Source organism: Talaromyces rugulosus, chromosome II, assembly GCF_013368755.1.
Source record: "Talaromyces rugulosus chromosome II, complete sequence".
In the NCBI taxonomy this organism is placed as follows: Eukaryota; Fungi; Ascomycota; class Eurotiomycetes; order Eurotiales; family Trichocomaceae; genus Talaromyces; species Talaromyces rugulosus.
The window spans coordinates 6,589,993-6,603,955 of NC_049562.1; the positions used below are offsets into that span (position 1 = coordinate 6,589,993).

The 13,963-nt window shown below is 44.0% G+C and overlaps 3 protein-coding genes across 3 annotated transcripts; 2 read left to right on the forward strand and 1 right to left on the reverse strand.

The window, feature by feature from the left end:
• Positions 1 to 28: 28 nt before the first annotated feature.
• On the forward strand, positions 29 to 1,255 carry TRUGW13939_04772 (uncharacterized protein; the record flags this gene model as incomplete). The annotated part of the gene is made up of 4 exons (XM_035487939.1): positions 29 to 149; positions 213 to 336; positions 412 to 854; positions 939 to 1,255. The coding sequence occupies 4 exons, from the start codon at positions 29 to 31 to the stop codon at positions 1,253 to 1,255; spliced, it is 1,005 nt and encodes a 334-aa protein (XP_035343832.1).
• A 2,776-nt stretch (positions 1,256 to 4,031) lies between these two features.
• On the forward strand, positions 4,032 to 5,543 carry TRUGW13939_04773 (uncharacterized protein; the record flags this gene model as incomplete). The annotated part of the gene is made up of 6 exons (XM_035487940.1): positions 4,032 to 4,152; positions 4,222 to 4,457; positions 4,502 to 4,695; positions 4,768 to 5,113; positions 5,175 to 5,295; positions 5,344 to 5,543. 6 exons carry the CDS (start codon positions 4,032 to 4,034, stop codon positions 5,541 to 5,543), a joined length of 1,218 nt encoding a protein of 405 aa, XP_035343833.1.
• Positions 5,544 to 11,823: 6,280 nt separating this feature from the next.
• On the reverse strand, positions 11,824 to 13,818 carry TRUGW13939_04774 (uncharacterized protein; the record flags this gene model as incomplete). Its single annotated transcript, XM_035487941.1, has 7 exons — positions 11,824 to 12,196; positions 12,283 to 12,554; positions 12,611 to 12,849; positions 12,924 to 13,075; positions 13,143 to 13,334; positions 13,399 to 13,531; positions 13,608 to 13,818. Coding segments are annotated over 7 exons (1,572 nt in total), but the record flags the coding sequence as incomplete, so codon positions are not given.
• Between the last annotated feature and the right edge of the window lie 145 nt (positions 13,819 to 13,963).

Consider the following 13,963-nt stretch of genomic DNA (forward strand, 5'->3'; position numbering starts at 1 on the left):
AAACTCACCAATTTCCTCCTGGAAGCCAATGATTGCTATCAGTGCACGAATATCGGTCGAGTTGGATATTTTCCGGCACATCGTCAATGATGGGCCTGTAACCTCTGCTAGGTTGGCCAAGTTATGCGGTGCCGAGGAACTCTTGATAAGTACCGAGAAAATCATACTTTCTTTGCTAATTATGTAAGAAATTCTAACACGAGAGTATCCAGTCCTCCTTTTGCGCCTTTTGTCCGCTTTGCATTTTATGGAGGAAGTTGCTCCATACACATGGGATGCGACTCGCATCACGAGGATCATTGCAACAGAAGAGATTGCAGCTGGTCACCGAATGATGTTAGTTTTGTGAAAACATATTGAGGAAAAGAAACTGATCATATTTTCCCTTTTTTTCCGCCGTCCGGGTTTTAGCTCCCAATTGATTGTCCCTGCTATGCAAAGCGCTCCCTCATACTTGCAGGAAAGAGGCCGTTCATGCCCCGCTGATCCCGGAGACGGACTTATGCAATATGCATTTCAGAGCAAGCTTGGCACCTTTGAGCGAATTTCATTAGATTCCTCATTGCTCAAAGACTTCAACATGTTCATGGGTAATACTATGGGCGCGCGAACGTATTGGGTTGATTGGTACCCGGTGAAAACACGCATTCTTGATCGTGTAGAGCCGGAGAAACCTCTGATTGTGGATGTTGGCGGAGGTAAGGGCCATGATTTGTTGGCGTATAATGGTAAATTTCCTGGTACAGGTAGATTGGTGCTACAGGACTTGCAAGTAGTAATGGAGTCGCTTGGGGATTTGGACCAAGTGATTACGAAGGTTACATACGACTTTTTTAAGGAACAGCCTATTAAAGGTACGTCAAAATTGATCATCCGATTATTTATTCAGTTACAAAGCGACGGGAGGTTCAATAGGTACAAAGTTAACCCTCGTATAGGTGCAAGGGTATACTTTTACCACCATTTCCTGCACGATTGGTCAGACGATTACTGTGTCCGAATTCTAGCGAGGGCCGTATCTGCAATGGCAATAGGATATTCGAAATTGCTTTTACATGAGATGATTGTTCCTGAGCGTAGGGCATCTCAGTTCCAGGCACAATTTGACCTGACAATGATGGCTTTCAATGGGGGATTAGAACGTACAGAAAAGCAATGGGGTGCGCTGTTGAAACGCGCTGGACTCGATGAAATAAAAATATGGCACCCTATTGACGAAGGGGGTGATGGAATCATTGAGGCAATGAAACACTGAAATTCTAAACCAACGACCGGGGAAGCTGCTACCCATGCGAATTTGAAGGAGAAAAGAAGACAAGCTTCTAGGACATAGCCCAGAAAGACGGAAATGTTGGCCGGGTATAAGCTAACAGAATAATAAAATACATTCAAGCAAACGAAACATTTAGGCCTGATCTCATCATCATTGGTACTGGGTTAGGTAACCTAGACTTGGACCATATCTGACATGTAAGGCACCAGTTCATATTTCGTGAGAATTTACATAGAATTAAATTGCGATGAGAGGAGGGAGACTTATAAGGACTTTCCTTGACGCAAGGGTATGAGACCCGCAACGAGAAAGAGATATTGAGGCATTGTTTAACAATAAACCTAGTTAAAGGTAACTAAACGGTACTAGAAAACCCGGGAGTTGTCTGTGGCGGGGAATAGGTGTGCCAGTATGAGCAATTTTTTATGTTATATATATTTTTTTCTTTCTCTACATCTCTTATTGAAGCTAATACTCACGTCCCATTCATCATATGGAGAAATTAAATCACCCAGTCGCAACCTTTCCCTAGAATTGTGCCATTTTACTTGGAAATCTTTTCGTAAATCTCTTTCAACGTAGGCTGACAAATTTGGCAAATGAATGTTGGAGAAAATGACACCATACAGGAGGCGAAAAAATTGTCAATCCGACTCATTACAGAATAGAAAAGTGATCAGCGTGAGTAGTCGATGTTAGTGCTGTGAACTTTGGCCTAGTTCAATAGTGGGTATTTATTCTGTAGATGCATGAACCGCTAGGTACAGTGCTTCGGGGACATTCTTCCACAAAACAGGTTCTTAGATAAACATCCTGTTTTGGAGATCTTAGTTCCACATTATCCAATTATGTACCATGCAGGTGGTCAAAGCTATGCAGATCTCGGAGTTTGCTGGCATCGGCCAAGCCTGCAAAGCTTGTTCCAGGCGCAATAAGAGATGGCAGTCGCGCAATACGCGGTTAACGACAACTTCTATGGAGTCGAAACTAGCGACTTAATATTTTAGACAATATTTCTTCGTTTGAAGGAGCAAATATAACTAACTGCCTTTGCATATACAATATATAGTTCTAAAGAGTTCTACATTTCAGATGTTCTCGGTATCTATGTATAGAGGTAGATCGAATGAAGTCCTGACAGGGGGGCGGAAAGAAACATACGAGGACCATGACAATGTGCAGTATCCTCAATGAACAGGAAACGAGTCAGTGCGTATTAGGAATTTAAATTAAGCTTTAATGTGGACAAACTAACGATTCTACTGCCCCTCCCCCAATACTTGGCTTACTTCATATTCACGGTACGGAAGTTAAGGCCGGACACGGAAATACGAACACTACAACATGCTACTATCTTACCAAGCTACCGATATCAATCTCAAGCTTGCATTAACCTCATCCAACTGTCCTTTCAACCGAGTGTATACGGTACATAGCCATTGCCATAGTTTAATTGCTACATACAAAACGACTTTACTAGCTCAATCTAAAGATCAACAAAGCTGGTTCTCTCAAATTGGTGCGGAGTAGGCCAGCATCAATATATTACATTGATCATCACGATTATTATGCTCGCGTATACCATCAACAAAAAACGTGATTCTTGGCAGAAATTGTGAAGCATGCATGAACAAGACGCAGAAAATAACACTGAAAGGCTAGGCCAAAGATAGGTCGAGGAGGAGCATTGTTATTTGAAAAGTGGCACTAGTATGGTTGAAGGCGGCACTAAAAGTCTTTTTTTGGGGGGGGTGAAATCAAGGCTCTGGGGGTAGCTACACGATGATACTTCTTACTTCTAGGAGTAAACGTATAGTTTGTCGAGGAGGTCATCTACACCATGACATGACATATGGGACATACCTGAAGGATTCCCCGAGTAGCCAATTTGATATTATAACCTGATGGCCGACACACTCATGACTTTGCAAGAAAACTTCAGCGGGGTGAATCTTCTCTCCGGGCGGTTCTATCGAGAGATCTTGGACTAGGAAACCCTACTCGAAGCAAAGTGGGTTCCAAGAGGCACAATAACGGGAGCGGGACATATGGCAAGGCCCGTGTCCAAATGAACCTGTGCCCCATGCGTATTATTGTTGGTCTTGGTCACATCATACATGTTTTTTCGAGGATGTTGATTATTATTATCATGCTACGAACGCAACTAAGAGAAGAATGGCAGAGCTATTGAGGTAAAGATTGACGCCTTAGCGGAGCGGAGGCTCTTGGCGCGCGTGTTGCCAAGCAATGGTGACATCCAGCTTCAACATCACTCCATCGCGGACATCACTCGTTGGCCAGACGGCCACACCCAACACATTCCCCAGCTCAGCAGCTAAAGATTTACCCCTGCGAGGCTACTAGTTGCCAAGTGCTAGCATGCTAGCAAGTTCTCATCCCACAATTGGGAATTGCATCATTGCAGTATGCCTGTAATTTGAGTCGGCCATATTATTTAACTTTTTCCTTGGTCCGTGCTACAGTAATAGTATAGATCGATGGGCCGCACTTCCTTCCAGCAATTGAAGCTGTAAAGCGGATCATGTGCCTCTGAGAGGGACAGATAGCTTCATCCATAGCTTGGATTTCATCATTTCATCATTTCCGGAAGAGATCATGGCATGGGCTGAACAATTCGGTGGCTTCCCAGGGGTGGTTATTTATAGCGGCTATATCCCGCATCTGTTAGCATTCTTGGCTGCAGCACTCATCTAATTCATCATCTGTTTTTCCCTGAGACGCAAACATTATAGTAAACATGCATTTTGTTGCGTTGTCCTTACTTGGGCTAGCCTCGGCAGCGACCATCCAGAGACGTGACGGTTTCTCTGACGGTGAACCGATCAATGATGCCACGGGCAAGGGCGCTCCTATCATCGGTATGTATTGGTGGCACGCCTATCCTACCCACCAAATATATCACTAACCAAGTTCCATGTTATTCCCAGGCGGTACAAACCATGAACTTGACCTTCAGAACCCGGACAACTTGGGAGAGGAGACCACCGATGCTGGCTACGTTCCGAATCTCAAATGGAGCTTCTCTGATTCTAAGACGAACATCTATCCTGGAGGCTGGAGTCGTGAGCAGATCATCTCGGATCTCCCGCTAAGCACTGATATTGCCGGCGCCCAACAGCATCTGAAAAAGGGTGCTATCCGTGAACTTCACTGGCATCGCACGGTAAGTAACCTACACATATGACCAGTACTGTGCTAACTGTGTAGGCCGAATGGGGGTTCCTTTACAATGGATCGCTACTCTTGTCTGCCGTTGATGAAAATGGCAAATACCAGGTTGACAGACTGGAGGCTGGGGACGTATGGTACTTTCCTCCCGGTATCGCACACACCGTCCAGGGACAAGATGACCAGAACGAATATCTTCTTGCATTTGACGACGGCGACTTTGAAGCTCAAGGGTATGTAACCATCATACTATAACTTTGTCTCGTCGGTTCTTGTGTTCGATTTCGGTTCTAACTTTATATAAGCACTACCTTTATGATTGACGACTGGGTCGCCCATACCCCCAAAGATATCTTGGCTAAGAATTTTGGTGTTGGCGCTTCCGTGTTTGACAACGTCCCCCAGAGTTTTCCATATATCTTAAACGGTACAGTCAGCAACGATACCCACATTGTCGGCCCAGCTGGCGCTCTAGTTGGCAACAGCTCTTATGTCTATCACGCTAAGGATCACCCTCTGGAGGAGGTCCCCGGCGGTGGTGGCACATTCCGTCGTATCGATTCCACCACATTCCCTGTTGCTAAGACGATTGCATCCGGATTTTTCACCTTGGAGCCAAAGGGGCTACGTGAACTTCATTGGCATCCCAACGTATGGCTTTCTCTTTTACCACAATTTCGCTGCGTACTAGCATTGCTAATACATCATACAGGCTCAGGAATGGGTCTATTTTCACCAAGGAACCGCCCGTGCTACCGTGTTTATTGGTGGTCAGAAAGCACGCACATTTGATTTCCGCGCTGGCGACACTGCCGTCTTTCCTACCAACAGTGGTATGCTTCCCTAATCCCAAAAGATTGTTTCATCGCTCACCAATTAAGGTCACTACATTGAGAATACTTCTGAAGATGAAGAGCTTATCTGGATTGAGAACTTCAAAAGCGATACAGTTGAAGATATTTCTCTCACCCAATGGCTTGCTCTTACCCCTCACGACGTCGTTGCGACTGTCCTTAAAGTCCCTATTGAGGTTGTCGATAAGCTGAAGACGGAGAAGCAGATTCTGATAAAGGGGAACTAGCTGGTAAATAGGTTGCCTCGTGCAGATCCTAAGAGGCCGGTTACAGTCAATGGTCACATGTTATGTCCTGCATAATACATGGACTTGGAAATGTTCGAACACAAACGGGTATCATCCCATTTCTTTTCATATATTCTGTTGTTCAGCACAGCTGAGCGATCTTCAATGATATAAATAATATAATTTTGCTTTTATATCTTTTTGAGTTGAGCAATGAGCAAAAAAAAAAAAAGGATGCGAGATTGGAATTCCGAAACTGCAACGTATAGATTTATAGACTGATGTTAGTCTCCTCTGCATTTTAGAGTTAGAATGGTAACTGTTTGACTATTCATTACCCACGTTCAGGGTGTTTCACCGGAATGAACAAGAAAAAAATAATGAATTTTACATGCAATTGATCGATGTGGAAGTTGACTTCAATGTTGGATGCGAAGCGTGATTATGCCAATTGGTATATATCCACAAGCATTGAAAGGCTAACGACCTGAAGTAAATATGTCGACTTGTATATATGTAGTCTGTGCTTGAATTTAAAACATCAATTTCCGTTTGTTCTATATACAAATTGTATAGTCACATAGTAGTTGACATGGATAGAATAGTTATAAAGTTCGAGATATACCAAGATTTTGATATATCAATTATAGAAATTAGTAATATAATAATATTTAATATATATTGTAGTTTTTTAGTATATGATGAAACGTATTAAAACAGCGGAATGAAAAAACAGCGGAATGAAAAAGTTAATAGTGATCCAGATGTCTGATACAACATTGAAGTGGTATTGATATTGCTTTTAGTTGTAGTATGGCAGTAATTACATATTTATGCTCGTCAACTGGTGATGTTTTAATGTTCAATGTTCAATATTGAAAGTTGCTATCCAGCGGTAACAACAATATATTTTCGCAGTTGGTCCATGAGTCGGACAATAGTTGATGTCAATATTGAACTACTCGATCGCATGGAGACAAGACTACCTATTAAAAATGCCCATTCCTACAAGCCTTCCTAGCAACCATACTACGGGCTAACCCGGATGCAAACAACGGAACCCCCCCCCCCCCAGGGGTTACTTGCTACACAGCTACCAGGCATGAAAGCCCCAACCGGCTGCAACGTATTGTTGGAAGATAGTGGAATTCATAACCCATAAATTTATGCGTCGCACCATCTTGCAAAGGAATGATGCGACAGGAGTCGAGTTAAACAACGGCCATATTATACAAATTAAGTATAGCTCAATTAACCGTCCACAGATCCTCCTGCTATCAAACATAGGACCCGCGGGTAAGCAAACCAAGAATAGAATAACACAACTTACAGACTCTCTAGCTATCCTAGTAGCTATAGCTACTATATACAGGTAAATGTTGCGAGCGGCTATAATCAAAGATACAATGTTTAGTGTGGATAATTCTCACCTAATGTGTAGCCCCCTCACGTGGGCATATATAAATACTTCCTATTTCAACGCTAATAGGAGCGCTATATACATGCACCGATATTATGGTTCCATTTAATGGAACCTGCCTGCATCAATTTGCTGTCTAACTCTGGTGGCTTGGTATATAGCTCTGGGTACTAATCGACCATATACCGAGAACTTGCGAATAGTAAATGACAGTACTATGCGATGCTCATCGATGAGAATTATAAGATAGCTACCTATGCTATTGCTGAATAGGCCGACGAGTTGACTATAAAGGGGCTGTAACGAGGGGTGGGATATCATCAACATAACCTTTTCACATAAGCCGGATACACTGAACCCTCGAGTCACACGTTTTTGCTTGCTATTGATTAGCAACCTCAACCGTCGTGTCTAGGCTGTCTCGAACCGACTTGCTGACAAGATGATATGAGCTGCTGGCCGCGGATTTCTAACCTTAACGGTAAGCATAAATACGTGACCGTACTAATTTTTTCACAAGACCTGGAGGATATACTTTTGGATAGCAGACATACATCCACTACCAAAGACTAATGTACCGATTTGCAGATCGCTTATTCATAACGTGGCAGACGACGCGTGGCACCGAAATCCAATGCTGCGGCTCCGGATATAGAAAGTAAATAATCGTAAAATTTAGAGTATTAGCAACGGTCTCGCTTTGGCAATTTGTAGTTTCTTCTTTGAACAAAACCTAAGTTAATAATAATATTATTCTAGCATACACACGGTGTGAAAATTGAATATAGTTTAAAGATCGCTGAAGCTAATTTAGGGGTTTCGGCGAAATTATCGGTCGCGACAAGCTAGGTATGCGGTCCTAGCTCATAAGCAAGACTGCTCGCTCTTCACGTTATTGTTGTGCCGACTTTGCTACCACCTACGCAAGGTTGTATTCCGTTCCGCAATAATAATCCATTTCTCCCAGATGTACATTTATTTGGCCCCTTTACTTGCATTAGGTTGTACCCTGTCCCAACATGCAACTTGCATGTTGATTGGGTCATTACACCTGCAGGTTTTATTCTTTCCGACTCCCAACATCTTAGGGGCCGGATGGACATTTTGATTTGGCCACTGTAACACATAACGGACAGACTTCCTGCACTAATCCTGAGATAATATTTAAGGTCCGATTTTGGTCACCTCTAGTGCGTACTTGCCCAATGAAAATGGCAAATTACATAAACACATGCAGATATATACAGGGCCTCATTCAGGTTTGAGTAGCATATCCCTGATGCTTTCTTATGCGCCTAATGTAGGGTATGATTTTGGAGTGCTGTAATATCAGTCTCCCATTGGATCTCATTTCGCAAACGTAAGCCAGAAATATTCATTGACTGTGGAGGAGATAACATGTGATGTATCGCTAAAAATGATAGCTCGCTTATGAGTCCAGGGAAAAAAAAAGTAACAAATACTTGGGCCAGAAGTCCTTTTTCTCACGAAGGTGATAGTCTAGATATCATAGCAAAGACCAGGGTAATACATAACCTATAAGGATCATCGTAGCCCCTAGGATGGTGGTGTATAGTTGTATTTTGGTGCTGTGGACATATAGTGCATCAATTATTGTGTGACGCGTGTTTAACTGTAGCTGACTGCCTATTTATAACCGGTAGTCCATATGGTAAGAAGTCTAGAAGCGTTGGACGGGCAAGTTCTTCACGATTTGATAATCTTTTCCGAAGTTGGACAGAAAACTCGCCACGACCGAGTCCCTTTTCGCCTTGGCGGATTGAATATCCGTCACTAATAGTTGAAAGTCATGACACAGTAGACTTTTCTATAATAGAACAAAAGTGGTGTCCAATCCGCTTATCTGACATAGCATAGCGTTCTTTATACCTTTTGAGGAAGTAATAATAATCACAAATAAAGGACAGGTTCAAGAGTGCCCCTTGATTGAGCAGCTGAGGGTAGTCTTATTCTAGATCTCAACTAAAAGCACCTGGAGTTAAAAGAATCACATAATTTATCCTTGGCGCTAGCTAGTTAGGCATTCCGTAGAGTGATATTTCAATCCCCGCAATCCAGCGGTGTGAGAGCTTTGGAAAAGGTAAGTCCTGCATAGGTGATAATTATGTCAAAAGATAAATAGCCCTTGGGCTGCCCAAATAATCACCCCGGTCCGTAATTTACATGTCTTGGATTTCCTCCAATTGTAACTTGTCTAAGGTCTCCGTGAAAAACGGATACTCTTCCTCCCTTCGACAAAATAAAATCAGTTAGGTCTTCCCTCCCGTTGTCCTATGCATCAATTGGCCCATAGCTGTCATTATTAGCCATATGCTGCACTCGATGGTTTATTCTTTTGATGGATGCCGTTTTGGCTGTAACATTTTACTAACACCATTACAGTGATTATCTAGTCTTTGTGAAAAAGCACTTGCTGTCCCTCCACACTGACTGTATTAGCCCCAGGTTTCATTCTTCGCATTTGCTTTGCACCGACTCCCCTGAGCGGCCAACTGCTGACCTGGGAAGCCACATAACTCGTAGTGGATAACGTGCACAAATTCTATTATGAGAATAGAGGTTAACGATGATTTCTGGACCTCGTCATAATGGGCATAGCAGGTGCATGGATCGGCGAACAGCCATGAGACCCAACCGGGACGCTTGCGACCGATGCCACTCTATAAAGACTCGTTGCGTGAGGACAGAATATTCGGAAGTCTGCGTTCGATGTGAGAGGCTTGGAAGTTCATGCCACTATAGCCCTGCGGGTCGAACTGGCCGACCACTGGGAAGCCAAAAGAGGAACAACCAAAGAAGGCCAGCTAAAAGCAAAAAGGGCCTCGTTAGTGAAGGCAAGCCTAGCCCTGGTGGCGATCAACTTGACAGTGAAGGTCAAATCTAACATGCTTAGCCACAGAACGGGATTTTCGCAAACATGACAGGGTTTCTTCAAAAGGAGAAGCCGAGCAAGCAACCGTGTCTGATAGTAGCCAGGGTAACCTATTTACCGACATGGACTTTTATAGTCTGCTTTCGGGCACGGAAAATGATTCGTTCTCTACGTTTTTGGTAGATGAGCTGGTGCATGAAGACCCCCTAGCGACGTCTGTTTATGCAAGTACGGGATCTTCTGCCGATTTTTCTTGTTCTCCCCTGCCTATTGATCAATCGTCCCAATATGATCACGCAGGACATAAAATATCACTCACTCCTTCGGTGGGGTTCACATCTGTTAATGCCTTGCAGAAACTGGTCGATATTCAACTACGCTTGGAAAATTTGATCCAATCATTGTCGACGAGCCCACTTATCCCTGGAAATATTGAAGACGTCTATCGCATTATCGAAACGTTGACCGGCGTGTTAAATGAGCTTAGTGATGGGGACTCAGTTCTTTGCCGTCAGCAGAGCTCCTCATTCTCGAATGGAGCAGCGATTTTTCTTTTCTCCAGCTGCTATTACAATCTAATCGTAGCATGTGGGCATTTTGTCCGCATGTTGCAGTTAGATATACAAGGGTCACAAGATTCTAGCGATTGTGACAGTCGCAGCCCTACATGCTATGAAGGCTCACAGTCCGATCCCGCGCGAGGCCCGCTTGCTATTAGCATCGGGGAAGTACGACTAGCATTGCCAAGAAAATCCCTGGCTGAAATCAACTTGAACTTGATTCAGCGGACTCTCCAACACTTACGAATATCCATGCAAAGGTGCGGTCATACTAGCTTTAGCCTGCTCCGGGGGAAAAGAACCCCACGTACCGAGGATAAGGAAGATTCACCACATGCACCCGAGGCCAACTTGAATCCACTTGCTGGTCTGGTGGGGGCATCTCTTCAGGATCTACAACAAAAAGAGAGTGCTCTCTTCGAGGTACTCAATAAAACAGGTGTGAGCCAAGACTAGAGATGATTTTTTTTTGTTTAAGAATGCTACACAAATTCTTACTGCACACGTAACATTTTTAAAATCGGTAGATATTTGTACCGCGAAGTAGATTCGTTTCTTCAGGGAATTGAGAAAACGCATGCATTGTTAAAGTGTCAGCACTATGTCAGCACTAAGGCCGTGGATCAGTGTCGACCTAACTTGCCGCTTTACCAAAAGGGACCCTTTCGTGGGATTTGTTTTTTCTTGGTCACATATACTCCATTTTTGTCGTCAATCAGAGCCAATATTTGCTAGCTGCATATGCGAAATTGGAAAACCATTGCGAGAAAAGCCAAACACGCCGCTGGTGGTATGCACGCTTACGTGCAGTCAGAGTGGACATGGCTACGTACGAAGCAGGAGGGGCGAGTCATCGAGAAAAAAAAATAAAAATAAAAGAAAACTTTTAGCTTGATTTGTTTATATGAAACTGAGACAATAGACTAGATATTCTATGACCGCATGCCAAGAATCGTTGACCCCATTTTCCGTTATGCACCTGTCATCTCGTAATCCGTACAACAATGTCACTCCGTTCTGTGGACAACATTAGCGGGGGCTGACTCATTTGATCTAGTAATGCTTTACTAACTAACATAGTGGTAGAGGCTGAAGAAAACTGTAGTCAGATTATATAGCTGAACTGAGTCATGCTACCCGGGTCTGTACATGTATTTCTCGGAAATAAACGAATGGCTGCCATCTAGATGTCAGCCGGGACGTTGGAAGATGTATTTACCCGTGCCATAAATTGCTACTAGAGTTATAGCGTTACATAATGAGCAACCGAACCAATATCGTTGACCCAGTTGACGATTAACTTCGAGTTAATTAGTTTATACTTTCTAATATCCACGTGTACGCAATCGGAGTTGATGCTTTCCACGCGGGACATGACATCCCTGACGACCGGGTTTAGTAACTGACACCCTCCAAAATCTTCCCATGGCCCTCTTCCCATGGATAAATTCTCTCCAATGATCGCACCAAAGTTTCATGTTGGGGTGATCGTGGCTTGACGACACAGGCAAATGGCTCGGGGCGGCTTATGGTTCCGGGGGTGAAGCGTACTTCTTCTAGGCTAGTGACGTCCGTGGTAATGTTAAACACGGCGAGACTTTGTACAATATTAATGTATAGTGCATTTTCACCCAAGATACGCCCGGGGCAAACCCGGCGCCCAAAACCAAACACGAATCTGCGCGGGTCCGTCTCCGGATGGTGACAATCATCAGGCAGGTATCGCTCCGGCTTAAAATCCATAGGGTCTTTGTAGACCTCTGGGTCGTGGGTGAATTGCCTGTTTTGTTATACTGTTAGATAAAGATGTGTGGAGATAATTACAAAAACGGATGACTGTTCGTCAGATGTCGTCGATTCACTTACCAAACGTTTGCCAACATCATGGACCCTTTGGGGATGAAGTATCCTTCGTATATATCGTCCTCTTCGCTTACGTGTGCGAGTGGAATTGGTGATATTGGATGCCACCTAAGAGTCTCCAACAATACTGCCTCAATGTATGGCAAGTTGGCACGATCAGACATTGTAGGCAGCCGATGCTGGCCAATCTCGCGATCAATTTCTTCTTGTGCCCTCCGCTGCACCTCTGGAAACATTCCCATGGCCAAGAAGAAGCATTGCATTGCCCCAACGATCTGAGTCCTTTTAGAAATCTGTCTCGGTAATGGAGGGTAGAAACTAGGGTGCTTACTGTGTCTCCCGCCCCTCCAAACAGCGCCGAGGCGGACCATTGGTTTATCGAGATTACATCTGGGCTAGATTCTCCGGCTTGTATTAGCCTCGCAACGAACGAAGTCCCCTCCGCGCCTTGGTTCAACCGATGCTTGACGAAGGCATAGGGCTTAATATTCATTTCTGTCATCACAGGACGCCATTTCCGGGCTAGTGTCTTGAACCCCATTCCTGGCAACCATCCTGGAACAAATTTAACTAAGAATTATCAGCTATGGTTTCATATTAATGCTTCAGTGATGATCGGCTATCATAAGTTAACATTAACTTACGAAATGGTATCAAGTCAACCACGAATGCCCCTGGCACAGTAGCACGCGCAAATATGTCCATAGCTTCTTCGACCAGGTCGATCAGGGGATCATCCTTAAACGGCTCTGCGATATATCCATACAGAATTCTCAGTGCCAGTGAACCTGCACCTCTTCACGGTAAACCAGTTAGTATAAAATAACCTAAAAGTCTTCTAATAGCAAATGAGTGAGCTCAACTTTTTAATATGATGCATAAGGCCGGTGGGCTCGTCTAGGAGTCGTAACAGGAAGTGGGCAGCCTCAATCTCTTGCGACTTGTCGTAGTTTGCTGCCGTTAATTTGGAGCCAATTTCACGGCCCATAACCTTTCGGGTATTCTGGAAACGGTGATCGTGTGGCAACAGCCCGAGACTATGCTCCCAGCCTAACCTACAAGCTCTCATTAGCCCGATGAACAATACCCTACAGTTGAAAAACAATCATCTAAGCGTACATTTCTCCAGCAAAAACTCTTCGTGGCCGTGTAGAGTACTTAATGGATCGCTTATCCAAAATATCTATGGCGACTTGCGCCTCGTTCAGAATTACCATCGTCTGGCCCATTACTGTAACCGAGCTAATTGGCCCTATCGAAACATCAATTCCACTGATGAGCATCTCCTTGCGTAGATTATAGTAATATGGGCGTCCAAGGTCACAAACCGTATAGATCTTTGTGCTTTGACCAGTGATGAGCTTCTAACTCCCCCGGTTTAGGCAGGTCGTACAGGTTTCCAACCAGTGGGAGGCCATTTGGACCTGGCGGTCGACGATAGTGGCCAGACCTTTTGAAAAACCTGATGAGGTAGATGGAAATAACGGTGATAAAACCGATGGTGGTTATGTGGAACGTTGGCGGCCAGAGGGTTATCATGGTCACAGTTACCAGCCGATCTCGCTTGAACTAGAGAAACGCTCTCTGTTTGCAGATAGCTGGGAGAAAAGACAATTTACGTCAAGGTTGCGGTTTATCTAATTATCAAACACGTCGATTGACATTAATACTGGAAACCATTGGT